The 21,702-nt window shown below is 38.4% G+C and overlaps 1 protein-coding gene across 1 annotated transcript in view; it reads right to left on the reverse strand.

Annotated features, from left to right (window-relative positions):
• Positions 1-21,702, reverse strand: part of FAM120C (family with sequence similarity 120 member C) — a gene marked incomplete at both ends in the record, with an annotated part of 114,983 nt that overhangs the window by 39,545 nt on the left and 53,736 nt on the right. Inside the window, 5 exons of the mRNA XM_084258610.1 lie at positions 16,753-16,924; positions 17,475-17,748; positions 18,815-19,095; positions 19,538-19,614; positions 20,173-20,275. Of these exons, the coding sequence (XP_084114736.1) occupies positions 16,753-16,924; positions 17,475-17,748; positions 18,815-19,095; positions 19,538-19,614; positions 20,173-20,275 (907 nt within the window). The remainder of the gene's footprint in view (positions 1-16,752; positions 16,925-17,474; positions 17,749-18,814; positions 19,096-19,537; positions 19,615-20,172; positions 20,276-21,702) is intronic.

Raw genomic sequence — 21,702 nt, forward strand, 5'->3', positions numbered from 1 at the left:
AGCTATAAAGAATCCTACTGGGATATAAACAGGAAATGCATTAAACTTGCATATCAAGTTGGGGAGAAATAATTTTTTTCCCAAGCCAAACTGTATCCAGCTTTTTATAAACAATTATGGTTATATCATACAGTTAACAGTATATAACAACTTTCTAATTCCCCTCTTCAATGGACTACCAAAATCAGAAAGCCACTATAAAACTCAAAGAAGTGTTCATTTGATGTTTTGAACAGGGAAAGTTTAGAGTGAATGTTGACATTTCACATTTAGCATATTTAACAACTTTTCATAAGTTGGCCCTGAATTTTAGGTAATGAAATGAAAATGGCCGATTTATCAATTTGAAGATCCACAATCAAAAAAGGATCTGCTGCTTTTTGAGGGATGCCATCTCAATGGTGACAATGGCAAGTCCAGATTGCTTGTCATACTGGTAGCCACCTTTTTGTAGTCAGGTCTCAAAATGTTTCTCTGAGTTTAAGGGAGTCAAGACTATGTTGAAGACAGAGAGGGAGAAGAAGACATAGAAACGAATTTTAGTTTTTCCATACAAGGCAGCTAATGTGTGTCAACATTAAGGAATCCCTTCTCCTGGGAACCAAGAGGAAGTCTCTCAAAAGTGGAGAGGAGGGCCTCCCCTGGTGGCACAGCGGTTGAGCGCTGGGTTGCGAGGCTGCCCGCAGCCTCTGCAGCGCCAGTTCGATCCCCAGCCACCAGTGAGGGTCCCACAAAAAAAAAAAAAAAAGTGGAGAGGAAAGGTTCCATCTCTCCACCTTCCACATTAATCCAGCTTCAGAGACATTCTATTAGTGACATATGTCCTTTTGCAAAGAACTATGGGCTAACAAAGCAGCTTTAAAAATGGTAAAACAAAATTATACATTCCTATAATACTTGATAAAAAATAGTACTATACAGTCACCAGTACAGTTATCAAAAATGCACACAATTCACTCGGCAATTCCAGCACCTTCAGCATTTTGTGCTTGGTCTGTCTGGGCATCTCAATTTTCTGCAGGGTTAGTCCCATCCTCGCCACCATCGCAGCCTTACCCTTTTTTTTCCTTTAGGTAGCATCTCTCCTTTGTTTGTAGGGGCTCTTTTAGGCTTGGGCTCTGGCTTTGAAGGATCAGGTTTACCAGATAACCTTGCAGATCTTCTCTGTGATTTGTTTTTCACCTTGGCTTTATCTACTTTAGTATCCCCTTCAGTCTTTCTCTTGGGTGTGTTGCTGATTGCTGTGGGTCACCGGCAGTAGACTCCGGGATGCAGCAGTGCTCGGAGTTTTGGTCAGCCCAGGGGTCATCCTTGCCTCTTCTGAGAATTGATGTTTTTATTACTCTGAGTCTTCCCATTCATGAACACCTATGGCTCTCCATTTATATAGGTCTTCATTGATTTCTTCTATCAGGATTTTGCTATTTTCCTCTTCTAACAGAGTCTGACATTTCTTGTAGAGTTTCTTCATTTGGTAAATTTTGTTTTTCTTCTTCCAAATGAGTCATTTGTATATTTGCATCTTCTATTATCAAAATTCTCTTTTCACCTAAGTGTATTTAATATACTTTGCATATTTATTTTTATCTCAGTACCTTTTTAAAAAAATATATTTTCAATCACTTTAATGAAGAACTTTTTGTTTCTGAATCTTGTTTCCTGAGATCCTGCACCACCCTGTGATTGACTGTCCTAAAATTTCATTGAGTTTTCTTTAAATTGTTAATCTAAAACCTTTGTCTTCTAGATCTTCAAATCTCATGTCTTTTATATAGTTTTCTGGGCTTCTATTTCCATCTTGTGTTTGGATGCTTCTTTTCTCCTAGGCATGTGTGCTCTCTTATTTGCTTTTTCCATTGGGGGCATTGTGTCTTTGCCTTTGTTTATCTCCCTTGCTTAACTTGGTGACTACTGAGAAAGGGAGGAGCAGTATCAGTCTGGTAAGGTAGGAGGGTTAATCCAGTCACAGCTATTTCCACTCCCTCTTCTTTCCTTGCTCTGTAAAGCAAACACTGTTCACTATTTCATGGAACCCAAATTCCAGTGCCTAGCCTTCTTGACCCTCCTGTCTCTACTATGGGGTACTCAAGTCTTAGCTCAGGAACAGAGAGATTTGTGCTGACTCTGGCATAGGGAACCCAATGCTGAGGGAAGACCCTGGTGTGGGGTGCCTGAGGCTTCACACCAGTCCTGGCGCAGGTAGTGTGAGACTTGGTGTGAAGCACCCTACACTGGTGAGGGGCATGAGTCCCTCATGGTGTAAAATGCTCAGTCTCTTTCCTAGCATTCCCCACAGGGAGGGGAGAGGAGGCTCCACTGCCAGCATTCTGGCAGCCAGATTTTCCACAACTGAACTCAACAGTCCCAGCACTAATAGGCAAGATCTACACTCCGCTCAGTCAACAAAATTCTCTGTACAAAGTCTGTGCACCCAACTCATTTTGTGTCCATTATCTGGCTTTCTAGGCTAGCTGGTATAATTGGTGCGCTGCCTGCAACTCCTTTACCAGTTAGCTGCTCTGCTCCACCAGTGAGTCATGAAACTTGTAGCATGGTATGTGTGTTTTGGTTCCCTGTTGCTGGCATTGACTGGTGGCATTTTCTGAGAACACGATTTAGTTTTTCTATAGTTGTATTTAGGGGAGATGTTTATCAGAACTTCCTATTTTGACATATTGTATATATATATATATTGCTTAATTCTATTGACTAATATTTTGTTAAGAATTTTAAAATTTATTGATAAGGGGTATCGGTTGAAGTGTTGTTTCATGTACTGTTTATCTGGTTTTGGAATAAGGATAATACTGGCTTTTCATAGAATGAATTGCGATGTGTTCTCTCTTATTTTCTATAAAAGACTGTAGAACTGATGTTAATTTATTAAGCATTTGATAGAATTTGTCCATTAACCAATCAATGCAGATTCCTTTGGGGGGAAATTTGTAATTAAATGTAATCACTATTTATAGAGCTATTAAAATGATCTATTTCATATTAGGTGAATTATGGTAGCTTGCATTTTTTAAGAAATTGAACCATTTTGTCTAAGTTGTCTAATGCATGTGTGTAGAGGTGTTATATTTTCAAATACTCTTTTTTATGTCTGCTGTTTCTGTGGTGACATCCAATTTCATTCTTGATATTAGTAATTTATATCTTCTCTTACTTCTTTTCAAAGAACCAGATTTTTGTTTCATTGATTTTTTTCTATTGTTTTTGTTTTCGATTTCATTGATTAATACTCTTTACTATTTCCACCCTCTGGTTGCGGTTAGGTTTAGTGTTCTTCCATTTCTGTTTCCTGAGGTAAAAGTTTAGATGACTACAGATATTTTCCCACTTTTATAATGTGAGCATGTAGTGTTAGAAACTTCTCTCTGCAATTATTTAACTCCATTTCACAAATTTTAATATTAATACAGCACATTTTTATTTTCATTTATAACCATATTATTTTTCTTTCCCCTGAGATTTCCTGTTGGATCCATAGATTATTTAGATGTATTTTGCTATTTTCTAAGTATTCAGAAATTTTCTTGATATCTTTCTGTTGTTGATTTCTCCTTTGATTCCATAGTGGTCTGAAAATATGTTCTGTAGATTTCAATTCTATTACATTTACTGAGATTTGCTTTATGATATAGAATATTATCTATCGTGGCAGATGTTTTGTATTGTGTTCTTGTTGCATGTTATACATGACAAGATTAGATCCTGTTTGTTGATGGTGTTGTTGAATTCTACATTCTTGCTGGTTTCTGTCTGAGGGGAGAACTGCAGCATTGAATTATAACTGAATTTTTCTATTTCTCATTTCATTTTATCAGTTCTGGCATCACATATTTTGTGGCTCTGTTGTTTGGTGATACTCCTTTAGGGTTATTGTGCCTTCTTGGTGGATTGACCCTTTTACCATTATGTGATATACATCTCAGTCCCTGGCAATTTTCTTTGTCCTGAAATCTACTTTATGTGATATTAATATAGCTATTTCCTTTTTCTTTTAAGTTTTCATGATATATTGTTTTTCATCGTTCTACTTTCAACTTACCTTTATCATTTACATTTGAAGTGAATATTTTTGTAGACCACATGTAGTGGGCTCATGTTTTTATGCAGTCTGTCAATGTCTGTATTTTAAGTGGTATAGTTAGACCACTCAAGGTTAACCTAACTATTGATCTGTTAGGGCTTAAGTATGTCTTTTTTCTTTCTGTTTTTTTTTTTCCCTGACTTTTTTCTATGACTATTTTTTCTTTCTGTTTTTCTCCTGTGTGGAGGAGATCATCAAGAAAACATGACTACCAATTAACTTGTGAGCTAGACCCAGGCAAGTGGAAGATAGTCATCTCCTCCTCTGTTGTTGGAATCTGTGTTCTGCTTGCCTTCCCTGCCCTAGAAGCTGTCCCAAGGACACAGCCTGAGATAGTAATTTGTTATTGAGACCATCTAGACGGTATACATAACTAAACCCACTTATGGTCTCTATATAAACTTTTTAAAATTCTAATGGGCAGGTATGGAGATATACTATTCTTGAAGGCACCTAATACAAGCTTCATGTGTATGTTCCTTTGTTTATTGATGGGAACTTACCACTCTGGAGTGGTTTACATCTTTCTTCAGTCCATCCATGTACAGGAATTAATTTCACATTTTACCCAGAAAACTTGTGAGACTGTGAACCACCAATATCTGCTTTCTTATTCTTCCCTTCTTATAGGTTACTTGAACTTATTATAGAATTCCATTTTGATTTATGTATGGCATTTTTGAGTGTATCACTTTGTATAGTTTTTCAGTATATTTTCTAGATATTATAATAAATACACATAACTAACCAGTCTACTGGTGTTGACTGTACCAGTTCCAGAGATGTGTAAAAACCTGATATGATCCTTTACCCTCCATTTATAATTGTCTTAAGCATTTCTTCTACATAATTGAGAAACACATTAAATAGTGATATAATTTTTGCTTCAACAGTGAAATACAACTAAAGCAACTAAGGAAAATGTGTTGGGTTTTTCTGTATTTTTGGATGTTTTACTGTATTTTCTTTCTTCCTTAAGCTCAAAGATATATTATTTTATCATTTTTATTTTCTGTGTAGAGAACTACCTTTTAGTCATTCAGTTAGGGTAAGGCTGTTTATAAAAATTTATCCTAGCTTTCCTTCATCTGAGGATGTCTTGATTTGTCCTTCATTACTAGAGGATTTTTTTTTTTTTGCTATAGAATTCCGGGTTAATAGTTCTTTGCTAACAGCCCTTGAAAATGTTCTGCTTTTTCCTTCTGGACACCATGTCTATTTTTTTAACAGAAAAATTTTATTTCTACTTATCATTCTTCAAATTACAGTCACTACTTGATAATATTAATACTTTTGTTTAGTGCCTTTCTTTTAAAAAAGGAGGCAAACAATCTGTTCCCAGAAACTATATCCTTTAATTTCATTTTGTATGTGCTATGATTATTTTTAAAATGGCATTATGAGTAAAGGACATTAACAGGTCATTTAAAAAGCAGTATAAGAGGCTAATAAACATAAAATAAACTTCCCTCACTAATATTCAAAGACATGCAAATTAAAATGAGCAACTATTTTGCCTCTCTAATAATTTTTCAATTGTTATGTAAATTTTATGGACAGACTTGCACTTTTTTTGGCAATTGATGCATATAATACTATAAAGCATCCTTTTTATTTAAAGTCTTCCAAGGTCATTGGTCTTTATTTTTTTTACTTATTTGAGATAACATTGGTTTACATCATTATTATATATGGTTCAGAGGAATATGCTCATAGCTTCTCAGAACATATATCACTAACCCCACTTACCCTAGAGCACCCATAATCCTTTTATCATTAGGCCTTATCACTATTTTAGCTCAAATCCCCACCCCTTCTAGTCACCTCAATTCTGTAGCCATTTCTAGACCTTGTTTTGGTTTAGTTCTGTTTCTCTATATTTCACATATGATTGAAATCATTTGGTATTTGTCTTTTTTCTCTCTGGCTTATTTCTCTTAACATAGTCCCCACCAAGTCCATCCATGTTGTCACAAATGGCAGGATGTCATTTTTTAAATAGCTGAATAATATTCTATCAAGTATAAGTATAACATGTTCTGAATCCAGTGATCTGTCCTTTGGCACTTAAGTTGTTTCCATACTTGGCTATTGTAAATTACTGCTACAATGAACACAGAGGTGCACAAATCCCTTTGAATTAGGTTTCTTTCTTTTTTTCATTCTTTGGATAAATGGCAAGGAGTAGAATTACTGGATCGTATGCCACACTTATTTTTAATATTTTGAGAAAACTCTATATGGTTCTCCATAGAGGATGGAGCCAGTATGCATTCCCAGCAGTGTACAAGGGCTTTTGTTTTCTCCACACACTCAGAAACGTTTGTTGTTTGTTCTTGTTTCAATATGAGTCATTCGCACAGTTGTGAGGTGGTGCTTCATTGTGGTTTTGATTTGCATTTCCCTGATGATAAATGATGTTAACATTTTTTTAAAGATTTATTTATTTATTTTTATTTATACACGAAATGGGTACAGTCGGAAGCACGAGAGGGTGAGAGAATTCACCAGAGCAGGGAACAGAACAGACTGACAAAATACACTGCTGAGGGGAGCAGCGGGTGCAGCAGGAGAGGTCTGCGCACCATGTGGGACCCTAGCCAGCGGCTGGGGATGGAACCGGCTCAACCGCTCAACTGCTGCACCACCAGGGGAGGCCCAATGTTAATATTTTTTCATGTAACTGTAGGCCATTTGTATATCTTCTTGGGAGAAGTGTCTATTTAGCACCTCTGCCCATATTTTGTTTGGTTCTATGTCCTCTTTTTATGGAGTTGTAGGTGTCCTATGTAGATTGTGGTTATTAGCCCCTTACTGAATGTATGGTGTGCAAAAATTTTCTGCCATTCAGCAGGATATCTTTTTGTTTTACTGATAGTTTCTTTCACTGTGTAGTAGCCTTTTAGTTTGATGCAGTCCCAGTGTTTTTTATTTTCCTTGTTGTTAGTACTGAGTCCCCAAAGACATTCCTTAAGTCAATGTTGTGGAGTATTTTTCCTAGGCTTTCTTCTATGTATTTACTGGGTTCTGGTTTTATACCTGAGTCTTTAATCCATTTTATTATAATGTATGACATGAAAGTGGTCTCATTTCATTTTTCTGCATTTGGCTGTCCAGTTTTTCCAACACCATGTGTTGAAGAGATTTTCTTTTCTCCATTGTATACTCTTGATTTCTTTCTTACAGATTAACTATCCTTTCAAATGTGGGTTTATTTCGGGGCTTTCAATTTTATTCATTGGTTTGTGTGTTTTTACTTCAATACCATGATGTTTTTTTTTTTTATTTTAATTTTTTTTTTTTTAATAGAGGCATGTTTTATTTATTTATTTGTTTGTTTTTTTGTTTTGTTTATACATGCACTGGGTACAGTCAGAAGCGTGGGAGGGTGAGAGAATTCACCAGAGCCAGAGCGGGGAGCAGAGCAGGCAGAAGGACCGAAGTACACTGCTGAGGGGAGCAGCGGGCGGCAGGAGAGGTCTGCGCGCCATGTGGGACCCTCCTCTGGTGGCCGGGGAGCAGCCGGGGATGGAACCGGCGCCGCAGAGGCCGCGGGCAGCTTCGCAACCCAGCGCTCAACCGCTGCGCCACCGCGGAGGCCCAATACCATGATGTTTTGATTACTATGGTCTCAAAATATACTTTGAAGTCTGGAAGTGTGACAACTAGGTCAAAATTGCTTTGGCTACTTGGGGTCTTTTGTGGTTCCATATACATTTTTTTTATTTTTTTTTAATTTTAATTTTAATTTATTTTTTTAAATAATAAATTTTATTTTTATATTCCCCATACAACTGCAACCCCCCCATTCTGACCCCAATCCCTCCCCTTCCGCCCCCTACCCCCCAAAAAGTGTCTCTGGTTCATTGTTTTTTGTTGATTTTGATTTTCACTTTCTTATAGTTATTCATTTTCCTGGTCCCTTATTTAAGTTTTCTAGATTCCTGCTATGAGTGAGACCATCCGGTATTTTTCTTTTTCTTTTTGGCTTATTTTGCTGAGCATGATCCCTTCCAGAGCCATCCATGTTGCTGCAAATTGCATGTGTTTATCTTTTTTGAATGCTGAGTAATATTCCACGTTATATATGTACCACATCTTCTTGATCCAGTCATCTATTTTTGGGCATTTGGGCTATTTCCAAAGCTTAGCTATTGTAAATAGTGCTGCTATAAACATAGGGGTGCAGGTGCTCTTTGGAATTGATGTTTCTGTGTCCTTTGGGTAAATACCTAGGAGTGGAATTGCTGGATCATATGGAAGCTCTATGTTTAGTAGGTCCAGAAATCTCCACATAGCTCTCCATAGTGGTTAGCTTTGTTTCTCTGAAGCAGGTCATTGGAATTTTGATAGGGATTGCACGGGGTCTGTATATTGCTTTGGTTTAGACAGATATTTATATTATGTTAATTCTTCCAATCCTTGAGCATTGAATCTTTCCATTTCCTGTGTCTTCCATTTCTTTAAGCAATGGCTTGTGATTTTTCTTGAATAGGTCTTTCAAGTCTTTTATTGTTTATTCCCCATTTTTAATATTTTGAAGCTAATGTAAATGAGATTGTTCTCTTGATATTTTTTCTCTTCTAGTTCATTATGTGCATATAGGAATGAAACTGATTTCTGCATATTGACTTTGTAGCCTGCCTTTTTACTGCATTTATTTATTACCTGTAAGTGTTTTAGTAGGGCTTTCCAAATGCATAAAATCATGTTATCTGCAATTAGTAGTAGTTTTATTTTCTCTCAGATTCATGTTATATCTTTCTTTTGCCTAATTACTGTGGCAAAGGCTTCCAATACCATGTTGCATAGTAGTGGTGAGAGTGGACATCCTTGTGAAACTGGTCTTAGAGAAAAAGCTTTCAGTTTGTCAACAGTGAATATAATGCTAGCTGTGGGTTTAGCATACATGGACTTAATGTTGAGGTATGTTCCTTCTATCCATTCTTAGAAAAAGTTTTTATCATAAATGGGATAGGAACATGTTGAATAACTCCCGTGCATCTATTGATACAAACATGACTTTTTAAAAGATTTATTTATTTATGCATACAAGAACTGGGGTACAGGCCAGAGGTGTGAGGGTGAGATGATTCGCCAGAGACAGAGTGGGGAGTAGAACAGGTGGATCTACTGAAATACACTGCTGAGAGGAGCAGCGGGAGAGTCAGGAGAGGTCTGCGCCATGTGGGTCACCTCCCTGGCCAAGAATTAAACTCATGCTGCAGTGGCTGCACATAGCTTCATAGTGCTGCGTCTTAACCCCTTGCACCACCAAGGAGGACCCCAAGCATATAATTTTTATCATTCACTAGTAAATTATTTGTTTTGCCCTAGTCTGATTTTCCCAACAGAATGTGTTTGGGAACATTCCATCTTCTTCAATTTCTTGGAAGAGTTTTAGAAGTATAGGTATTAGTTTGTCTTTGAATATTTGGTAGAATTATTTGAGTGATTTCTTGTTTCTTGATATAACCCTGTATTGCTACATACTTCCCACTTAGAACTGCTTGTGCTATGTCCCAGTACCTCTGGAAGTTCATTTTATGTGAAATAAGTATGACTCTCCCTGCCTCTCTCTGGTCACCATTTACTTACAGGGTTGTTTATTGACCGTTTACTTTGAACCTGTGTTTATCTTTAGAGACCAGATGGTCTCCTGGAGGCAACAGAAAGTTTTCTGATTCAACCCATGACTGTTTGCCTCTTGATTGGTGAGTTCAGTCCATTAATATTTAGAATGGTAACTAATATATGAAAATGTGCTACTGCCATTTTATCTTTACAGCCTGTTCTATTTATTTTCTTGCAGTTTTCTTTTGCTTTGGCTTAGGTAGGAGTGCTCCTTTCAACATTTCTTATAGGGGAAGTCTGATGGTTGCAAAATCCTTCAGTTTCTGTTTGTCTGGGGAAGCCTTTATTTCTCCCTCATGAAGGAGAGACTTGCAGTATATAATGTTTTTGGCTAGCAGTTTTTATCTTTAAGTATTTTCAATCATCATTACAACCTCTCCTTGCTTGTAAGATTTTTTTCTTTTTTTTTAAAGATTTATTTTATTTATGCATGCATGCAAGTGCTGGGGTACATGCCAGAGGTCGGGTGGTGGTGAGAGGATTCACCAGAGACAGAGTGGGGAACAGAACAGGCATATTGATTGGAAGACACTATTGAGGGGAGCAGCGGGCGAAACAGGAGAGGTCTGCAGCGCCTTGTGGGTTAGCTCCCTGGCTGGGGATCAGACTCATGCTGTAATGGCTGCCAATAGCTTCATAGTACTGGCATTTAACCCCTTGCCTGTAACATTTCTTCAGAGAATTCAGTTGCAAGCCTGAATGGAACACCTTTACAGGTTATCTTCTTTTGCACCTTCATTGCCTTCAATATTCTTTCTTGGTTGTTTGTAGTTTTTCTTCTCCCTGCTGCTTGTTTTATGATTTGTCCTATGCCTTGGGACACTGTGTCACTGGTACTGGCTGCATCTCTTTGGTGAGCTCAATCTGGGATGTCAGAAGCTCTGATTGTCAGGACAGCCCTTTCTCAGTTCTACAGTTTCCAGACATGAAGCTCCCTGTCTTAAAGACTGCGTGTCTGGGAGTACCCTCCTGCGCCGTCGGTCTGCCTGGCAGTGGCTGGATCCCCGTCTGGGCACTAACTGCTGGCCAGTTGTGGGGCCTGGCTTGTGCGGGGTTTCAGCTCACTTGACTGTGGGGACAGCCCTTTCTCAGTTCCATACAGTATGGGTGAGGTCTGGACTCAAAGCTCCCTGTCTTAAATATGGCGTGTCTGGGAGACACTCCACTGTGCCCTAGGTCTATACTGGCAGTGGCTGGATCCCCCTCTGGGCACCAATTGGTGGCAAGTCACAGGGCCTGGCTTGTGCGGGATTTTGGCTCACCTCTGACTGTGGGGACACCCTTACTCAATTCCACACATTTTTTGTGAGGTCCGGACGCAAAGCTCACTGTCTTAAATATGGAGCGTCTTGCCATCACTCAGTGAGGGCCATTCACCTCAGTGACAGTTCCCGCATGTTCCCCCAGGAATCTAGTTCGCGGGCACAGGGACCTGGGCAGCAGCAATTAGCGTATACTTTTCAAGTACATGCACACCTTTCCGCACAGGCTTACCAGCTGTCCTTGAGCTTTATGTAGGTCTCTCCAAGGAGTCCTTATCTTCCTCTAATGGCACCCGGAGCTGTTTGCTCACCTCTGAGGCAATTCCCGCAAGGTTCTCCAAAGTTCCCGTGCATGGGGTGCAGTGCCTACAATAGTTCCTTTCCACTCACTGTCCCACTTGATCTGTAGTTTGTTCTTGTTTTTTGTTTTCTCCTTTCTTTTGGTTGGAGTGTGGTGGCTTTGTGGATGGGGGAGGGTAGCAGGGTTCTGAGCTTTCCTCTCTTCTCATCCTCTTTTATGGCAACTTTCCTTTTCGGGCAGTTTGCCAGAGTCGCAGTCACCCATTTAACTTCCATGTCCTGTTTCTCACAGGGATCTGCTGCTTTTCCTATTAACTTTTTTTTTTTTTTTTAATGGGGGGACTTACAGCGTTTCCCCACTGCCATGGTGATTTGTCCCTTCAATATTCTTTCTTTTAGACTCTTGCTACTTTCACTACTGTGTCTTGGTGTAGGTCTCTTCAAATTTAGGAAACCAGGTGTTCTTTAGCTTCATGAATTTGTGTACTTAATTCCTTCTCTTAGTTACAGAATTTTCTTCTATTATTTCCTAGGCTCTCTGTCTTTCCCTTCGGGGACACTCATTATTCTTATGTTGGCTTTTTTAATGGTGTTGGATAGTTCTCAAATTGCCTCTCCATTTCTATTATATCTCATTTCTCTCCTTCCAGTTGGGTCCTTTAGTGCATTATTATCTTTAAGGTCACTGATTCAATCCTCCATTTGATTTTACCCCCATAATTTACTCTAGAGACTTTGATTTCATGTATTATGTTCTTCACTTTGTGAATTTCTGTTATTTTCTAATTTAATGATTCAATGACTATCTTCTGGTCATTGATTTTATTTCTGAGCTCATTAATTTGTTTTCCTAAATTTAGTTGTTTTTCTTTAATTAGCTTTTCTGAAATCTTCTGTATTTCTGAGTTTTCTTCTCTCTCCTTGACTTTTTTTTTAATTATTGCCAATTCTGAACTCTGTATGTGATAAGGAAAAAAAAAAAGTCTTCCATCTTTGTTAAGAATAATTTCTTTTTTTAAAAAAAGATTTATTTTCATTTATTTATACATACAAGAACTGCGGTATAGGCCACAGGTGGGTGGGTGAGGAGACTCACCAAAGACAGAGTGGGGAACAGAACAGGCAGTTCTACTAAAATACACTACTGAGAGGAGCAGTGGCTGGGGACTGATATACCTTGATAGCACTGAGACTTTAACCCCTGCGCCACCAGGGAGGCCCAATTCCATATTTTTGCATATGAATTTTGGAGAGTTGTTCTCATTCTGTGATGTTATGCTCTCTAGAGGACTTGTATTTCCATGTATTTTATATATATATATATATATACACACACACACACATATATATATATTTGCTATCTTACTGTTATTTTGCTATTTATAGTTTCTCTATTTTGTTACTGTTTTTTATAACTTCATCAATAGCTTAAGGAGTTAAACTATTTTATTTTTCCCACAATTGGTGCTGTGGATAGTTCGATTTTATTTTGGTCTTTGTTGACTTTCATACATACTGGGATCCATTTTGCAGTTACTGAGCCAACAGGGTGGTGTAGGGGTTTGGAAAGAGTCTAGAAATTACTATGTATAAGTTAGGGTGGGGATGGCTCCTGTTTCAACCTGTCCCTATATTCCCTCCTCTCAGGGGTTTGGGATGAGATACTCAGCAGTCCCTGTCCTCTCAGTATATCTGACAAATCCTCTTAGGAGATGGGGAGTGCAGATCAGAATACTTGCTCTACCATTATCTCTACCATGAACTCAGCTGGTGTTGAGCACCACAGCCGATCCACAAGGCTTTCCCATCCATCCTTCAAGGGTGTTTGCCTCTACACAACTTCTGCTCCCTCCTCACCATACTCCCTGGTTAGGCCAACAGCCCTGCTACCGTTGCACTCTACTCTAACCATGACCTACAGTTCCTCTCTCCACACCCCTCTATTCAGTGTAGTGAAACATTTTTTTATTTTTTTATTTATTTTTTACATCATTGTTCATTTTTAAACAATGTTTGCTTCCCTGTCCCCAGGTATAGTCCCCCTTGAATTTCCTTCACCAATGCACCCATGCACCATCACCACAGTCCCCTGTGCTCCTCCCTCCCTTCATCTGACCCCTCTTCCTCCTCTTCCCCTGCAGGATGTCTCTGATTTATAATTGTCTTTTTTGTTTTGTATTATTATTTTTCCCCTGATGTCTTATTTGGTTCCCCTATATTCCTCCTATAAGGGAAACCATCCAATATTTTTCTTTTTCTTTTTGACTTATTTCACTGAGCCTAATTCCTTCTAGCTCCATCCATGTTGCTGTATATGGCATGAGTTTATCTTTTTAGATTGCTGAATAGTATTCCATTGTGTATATATACCACATCTTCTTGATCCAGTCATCTATTTTTGGACATTTAGGTTGTTTCCAGGTTTTACCTATTAAAAATAGCACTGCAATAAACATAGGGGTATAGGTACTTTTTCTTAATCAATGTTTTTGTGTCCTTTGGATAGATCCCTAGGAGTGGAACTGCTGGGCCATATGATAACTCCATTTTTAGTAGACTGAGGAACCTCCAGAGAGCTCTTCATAGTGCTTGGACCAGTTTGCACTCCAACCAGCAATGTAGGAGAATTCCTTTTTCACCACATCCTTGCCAACATTTGTTGTTGTTAGTTTTTTTTTTTGATATGCACCATTCTTACTGTTGTAAGGTGGTATCTCAATGTGGTTTTGGTTTGCATTTCCCTGATTATCAGGGATGTTGAACATTTTTTCATATGCCTGTTGGCCATTTGCATTTCTTTTTTGGAGAAATGTCTTTTAAGTTTTTCTGCCCATTTCTTGACTGGATTGTTTAATGTGGTGACACTCTTTAGTGTCCAACCTGTTGAATTTTGTACTGCTCTCTGCTGTCCAAAGGATAATCAATCCCACTGCTATCTACAGGGTCACACCTCAGATCTCTCTTTGAAGCTACTCTGTGAGCTATAACCAGTGGGACACAGGTCCTGTCATTGGCTTCCTGGCTGGCATCTAGGCTCCCACAACTAGTGGTTGAAGTGTCAGTGTTCTCTCAGGTGGAGGCTGGACTTCTATAGCTGGTTGCTGGAGGTCAAGGGGAGCTGGCTGTGCTCTCGAAGCTGGTAGCTGGAGGCTGGGTTCTAAAGGTTGCAACTATGGGCCAGGAGCAACCTGACTCTCATTCACGGAGTTGGCAGCCGGAGGATGAAGGCAGGGCTTGTAATGAATGCTGGAGGCTGGATTCCTGCAGCTGATGACTAGAAGTTGGCAGTAGCCTGGCTCTCACTCTCACAGCTACTGGCTTATAACCTATCTTTCATGGCTGACAGCTGGCTGATCCCTGTGCTAGGGCCCTCCCTTATGGATGTTGCTCCCAGTATACAATACCCTCTATCTTACCTTTAAGAGTTATTGGCTTTGTTCTGTTGCCCTGGAGGGAGAGTATAAGGAGTAGGTGAGCCTAAATCTTCACTCTGCCACCATCTTGCCTGACTGTTGAGAGAACATCTAAAAAAACAGGACTTCATGTCTTCTGATAAGCAATCAGCTGCTTTTCATGTTATATTTCTCCTAATAGGTAGTGTCATTTCTCTTTGTCGCCTTTCAATAATTTTCTATCTTTAGCTTTCCAAGTTATGACCGTAATGCATCCTGGCATAGATTTCCTTGAGTTCATATTGTTTATAATCTACTCAGTTTTTGAATCTGCGGACTTATATTTGTGCTAAATTTGGGAATATTTCAGCCATTATTTCTCTGAATACTCTGGCAGTCCCACCCTCTTTTATGTTTCTTTCTGGGACTCTGAAGACAGAAATATATGTTGTCATTGACCTACTAGTCACTGTTCATTTTTTTCTATTTTATGTTACTTGGATTTGATAATTTATACTGTTCAGTCTTCAAGGTCAATGACTATTCTCTCTGTTGTCTACAATTTAACACATCACTATTTTTTAGTTATTGCATTTTTTTGTTAGTCACTTCTAGTCTTTCCATCTTTTATTTCTTTATTAAGACTTTCTATTCACAGAGCTGGCAGCTGGAGGCCACAATGCACCTCTGGCCTACACCCAGTTCATACAGTGTTTTTATGATGGCAGCTTTGAAATTCCTTTTTTTTAAATTTATTTATTTATACAAGAACTGGGGTACAGGCCACATGTGTGGGAGGCTGAGAGGATTCACCAGAGACAGAGTGGGGAACAGAACAGGCAGACTAATGAAATACACTGCTGAGGGCAGTGCGGGTGAGACAAGAGAAGTCTGCCTTGCTATGCTTTGAAATTCTTGTCAGGTAATTCAAATATCTGTGTCTTCTCAACATTGGTATCTATTGATTTTCTTTCCCTGGTCAGTTTGAAATCTTTCTGGTTCTTGGTATGATGAGGAATTTTCAATTGATATATAGACATTTTGGGTATTATTTTAAAACACTTACTGAATGTTATTTAAATCTTATGTCTTAGCAGGTCTTCTCTGATACCCCTCTTGTGGTCTGAAGGGAGACACTGTATTACAATTGTCAAGTGAGAGTTTTCTGCATCCCTACCCAGTCTTATTTAACACCTCCCCAGCTGGAACTATACCTTGTTATAGTCTGGCAAGGGTGGCAATCTAGATTCTTCATTTGACTTGCTGGTGGTTGTGGACCACAGTTTCTCTGTGGCATTGGCTAAGAGTAGAGTAGTCATTATCTAAAAATTTTCTGTGTTGTTTGATTGTTACTTTTGGGCACTTTAGTTAGAGAGAGCAGGCTCTTCTTAGGGCTTTTATTGATCTGTGCCTGTTGGTATTTCTGGTCTGTCATGTTGTCCCACATCCAGTCTGAGATATATTAGGTAAAAAGAAAACTTAAGGAACACAACAGTGTGTCATTCCTTGGATACCAAGGTCCTTAGCCAGTTTGCCTCCTCTTTACCTTTTACAGTGTCTGTTGCTTATTTTATATTCAACATTCTGGGCTTTTATTTGAATTTAGTAAGAATAGTGAAAAGTGTCTATGTTTTCAGGCTAGTGAAAAATATGTCTAAAAAAAAAAAGAAAAAAAAAAGGAAAATATGCCTTTTTAAAAATCTCAAGGTTCTTTGAACACAGTGATTGACTGTGTTCATTTCAAATCCATGTCACTCTGCAACTTAAAACATTTCAATGGCTCCAACTACCTCTAGGATCAAATCCCAAAACAATAATCTCACCAAGGACAGACTGTCAGATACGCCTCTACATTTTTAAGTCCAGGATGGTTCTTATAAGTTACTCTGAATGGTTAATAATTAAAGAACTGGAGTTTAAGTTAACACATTTCCTATACCCACATGTACTCTGGTGAATTATGCATTTTTTTCAAAGACTGCTTCATAGTCAAAAGGATGGTATACTCACATAGTTATTTTTGTTCTTTGTCAAGCTTTTAGAGAACTATCAAAGCAATTACATTTACCTTCCATAGGCAGTCGCTGCCGTATGGCCAGGCGTTCTATTTTCCGCTGTGTTTCTGCCAGACTGAAAAGGACTCCATACACATACTGACGAGCTGACCGGAATAGGAGAGCAGCTGGAGGCAGCTCCATGTTACACTCATCCTCAATACATACAGGGATCTTAATCTCACCCTAACAAGAAAATGTACCAAGGGAAAGAAGAAAATGAGTTACCCCAAGGTTTGGAAATGAGCTGAGGAGAAGTAGTAATAACTATAGCCTAGCTGCTAAATTTTCTACGTGTATTTATACAGCTTCAGACTAAAAAGAAGATATAACCTGGCTAACCACAGTCAGCTTAAAAACAATATTCTATTTTTAAAGTCTTTTGTATGACTGATTACAGCAGACTAAATGGGGAAGTCCATCTTTGACATTTATTTCAGGGATGAATTCATATGGTGAGACTAGAAGAGGGGAACAGCTCAGAAGAAGAAGTACAGAACAAGGACATAACGCCTCTTTTATAGATGGTGTCCATCCTAAACAACAGTCCACCAACTTGGTGCAATATCTTCTTCAAAATCTTACAATTACTCTTCTAGGGCCCTCAGTACATTTGCTCTTCTTTTATCTCCCATCAGATACTAACAGTAAGAATTTTCTCTAGTACCTTACAATTCTAGGAAGTCTGAAGTACAATGTTAAAAGCTGGGAGGTAGGTACCAACGTACTTTCTCACCTTAGTGAGGACATGGTAGATATAGGGGTACATAAGACCCCTTCGGTGTCTATGTTCAGCAACCCGTAAGACTTCTGGTGCTACTGGAGGTAAAGGTGGAATGGTGATGTCCATGTGGTTCCTTGTAGACATAGACAGCAGAGATGGGATATGGGGTTCACCATCACCCAGGCTGACATCTGAAACTCCAGCATCAATGGGATGTACCCAGGATCCTCTATCACCATTTGGATCCTCCCATCCAGGCTGCTGCTGAAGTTTTTCTGTGAGGTGGCTAAAATATTCAGAAACACAGTGTAGAAGAGAGAAAGGAAGAGAGAAAGACATTCCAATTCAATATATCTATTCTGATTCCAAGGAATCTTACAAACCCTCTGGAAGTTAGAAAACTGGGTTAGTATTGGATTTGACACCTGTCCTCTTGGTGGCCATCAGTGCCCTCCTGGCTTCTTTTGTCTGACATAAATCAAAGTGATCAAAAGTCATGGGGACCATTCTGAATCCTTTCCACCTTGCAAGAGGCCATGTGTAAGAGCCTGCTTATGTTCTAAGAAAACAATTATAATTGAAATTTCCAAGCAATTCTCTTTCCCAAGAATAATATGCTTGGAGGAATAATCTAAGAACAAATGAGCTACTACAAAATCCCACTATTTTAATTCTCAGAATCCTTAGTTACTAAGCAATAGAATTGTTTCAATACCTCAACTCTTTAAATTATTTTCATTTTTATTTTTATAATCAATCTACACACACATACACACACACAAATTGGGAAATGATAGCCATGATATATAGCATACCCATACTAGAGCTTCCTTAACTAGCTGCTATACTGCCTTTTCCCTCAGTAAACTGGGTATCTGAAAATTACCATCTATACTGCATCAAAATGAACACGAAATGGTCAAGCATAGAGTTTTCCTTCCTTTTTTTTTTTTTTAAAGATTTATTTATTTATTTATACAAGCACTGGGTACAGTCAGAAGCGCGGGAGAGTGAGAGAATTCACCAGAGCTAGAGCAGAGAACAGAACAGGAAGACAGATGAAACACACTGCTGAGGGGAGCAGTGGGCGCGTCGGGAGAGGTCTGTACACCATGTGGGACCCTTGCTGGTGGCCAGGGTTCAAACATGCGCTGCAGAGGCTGCAGGCAGCTTCTCAGCCCAGTGCTCAACTGCTGCGCCAGCAGGGGAGGCCCAAGTTTTCCTTCTTAAGAACAAAGCTGCACAGAACAGCCAGGAACATACACGTCCCTCATTCCCTTCCCAAGTTACCCACAAAAGAATACAGATGCTTTCTGAAGTCTGTTCCCCTGGGAATGTATACAGATACTTACTCAGAGCTGGCTCCATTTGGCTCATCACCATCAGAAGAAGAGGAGTGGGAAGAGTCTGGTGCCAAAGGAAGTGAGGCTTTAGAAGTCAGATAACTGGGAAACTGGGATGCAGAGGAGTCATAAGAGACAGCCCAATTGGTAAAGTGGCTATCCTGTAGCATGGGATTCTCAGAAAATGTATGTGATTCCCCCAAAACTTGTGGGGAGAAGAGAAGAGAAGAGTTGGGTCCCATTGGGAATGATGGTGGATATTTCATTTTCTGGGGCATATGGTGAGAAAACTAAAGGATAAAACAGAGAGAAAAGCTGTTTAACATCTTACTAGGCTCCAAATGATTCACTTATAAGTTGTAGCCTAATTGATGATACCAGTTGCAGGGACTATTGGGATATAAAAACACCTACTGATAATAACAAAAAATAATTCTAACAGTGATGTATGGAGAGAATCCTCTAGAGTCAGGACAATGAATCAATTCATGTCTTCCAGTATGATTTCTAACATTAGCTAATTTACCTTCACAGTACCATACTGGTTACTGATTTGGATGTTTTCTTTACATAGCTGGTCAACCTCCGGTTGAGACCATGACATGGGTATATATAGCCCTGACATTCTGATTATACTGAATCACCCTAACTCCTTAACTGAGATTATAAAAATCAGAAGTAACCGGAGTCTAATGCTAACAAATGGTCTTAGTTCTCTTCTAAGATAGCTACCATTGGTTTTCCAGCAGTGATAGAGCCCATTTGATTTTGTGGAAGGGGATGATTTCCAAGTCGATTATTTCGAAAACCTGAAGCAAAGAGAAAGGAAAATATTTAAGTAAATCCTAGTAATTTTACTATGTTCGGCTAACCCCATATCACCTGTAAAAAATATTATTAATAGATAAGTTACAATTTATTGAATAGGTACTATATGCCATGTCAGGAAGCTTACATAAATTATTTCATCTGGTAACAACCCAGTAAAGTAGGTATCATAAGCCATATCTCATACAAATGTGATTTACCAAGATCACATAGTAAGAGCAGAGGTAGAATTCAATCTCAGGTCTGACCCCCAAAACAGTTATTTTACGTAATCCAGACCATAATGAAGGGTAGTGCCAGGAGAAGCCTAACCTAAGGAAATAGCACTGGACCCCACCTATAAACTCAAGAAATCAGGGCCCTATCTCATGTCATCTTTCTTGGTATATGGAAATCAAAATGTGAATGTCTACCAAACAGGAATGACTTCTAGGATTGTGTACTACAAAAAGTGATTCCATTGTGGCCTAGGAGTTCCTAAAGGGCTAACTCAATTTTCTCTATGGATAGAGCATCTTGGGATTAGATGGAAACCTTACCTAGAAAGGAGGAGGGACCCACTGGCAGTGGAGAGAGTTTGGTTGTGACCGAATAGTATTCAACTGCTTTCTTGAATCGTTCTATTTTATCTTCTGTCCTGGACTAGATGTTGCAACATCAGGCATTCACAAGAAGAAATAATAGGAGAGTTTGTTTTTTATGCAATTCATACTTTGAGTAAAAACAGCAACAGAAATAAAATATTAAAAGAAAATCAACAGCAATTTTACATGTTGCAGAGAAAATTATGTGGAGAAAGCATTATAGAACATCAAATCTGGAAAATCTTTTAAATAATGCTTAAAATAAATAAATAAAGTTTATTTATATTTTGTGATATTCTAAAATGAGCACATGATCACCTGGGGAAAAACCAGGATAAGAAGAAAATTATATAGTACCACTATTCAAAGATGTTTTGGTGTGTTTCCTTCCAATTTTGTTAAAAATAAACATTTTTAATGAGTCTCAGAACACTGTTGGGGGGACTGGTGTAGCCCTAATGGAAAACTGCATGGAGATTTCTCAAAAGATTAAAAATTGATATACCATATGATCCAGAAATCCACTCCTTGGTATTTATCCAAAGAACATAAAACACTAATTTAAAGTTATATATGGCCTCCTGTGTTTACTGCAGCACTATTTACAATAGCAAAGTTATGGAAACAACCTAAGTGCCCAAGAACAGAGGAGTGGATTAGGAAGACATGGTATATATACACAGTGAAACACTACTCAACTATAAAAAGATAAGAAACCTTGCCATTTGCAACAATTAGGATGGGACTGGAGGTGGTTATACTTTGTGAAATAAGTTAGAAGGAGAAAGGCAAACACTGGATGAGTTCACTGATGTGAGTTGTAGAGAAACAAAACAAAGGAATTGACAAAACTAAACCAAAACAAACCCTAGAAACATGACCTGAGAACTGAGGTTAATAGAGGGGGAAAGTAGAGGTAGGGAAGAAGGGAGAGGGGGCCTAATGCTATGTGGCTACTTTGGTGGTGAGTGTTGTGTGGTAACATACATCTGAAGAGGTGTGAAACTATTCCCCTAAATCACATACAGTGCTGTAAACCAATGTAATACAATTACAGTGGGGAAAAAAAGAAACAAAGAACTTTCTTTGAAGTAAACCTGGTCTATTTCATTTTTAAAGTTTTTTTTTTCTTTTTATTTAGGTAACTTTACAACACTGTATAGGTTTCAGGCATACATTTTTTTTTCACACCACACCCACCACCAAATGTCCAATTTAGCTGGTCTATTTTAATATACATATTTTTCTACAGTTGATATCATGTCCTTAGTACAATTTTATGTCCTTTTATTTTAGATAATTTTGAATAATTGTATATTTTATCATTATAAATGTATCATAAATTATGTAACCATTGTCCTTATACCTGACATTTAGGTTATTTCCCACATTTGGCTATTATAAGGTATGCAGCAGTATCTCAGATTATGCCTTTTGGAAAATGTCTCAAAATTGGAATTATTAATTCAAATGGTATGAACAATA

Source organism: Talpa europaea, assembly GCF_964194135.1.
Source record: "Talpa europaea genome assembly, chromosome: X".
Taxonomy (NCBI): Eukaryota; Metazoa; Chordata; class Mammalia; order Eulipotyphla; family Talpidae; genus Talpa; species Talpa europaea.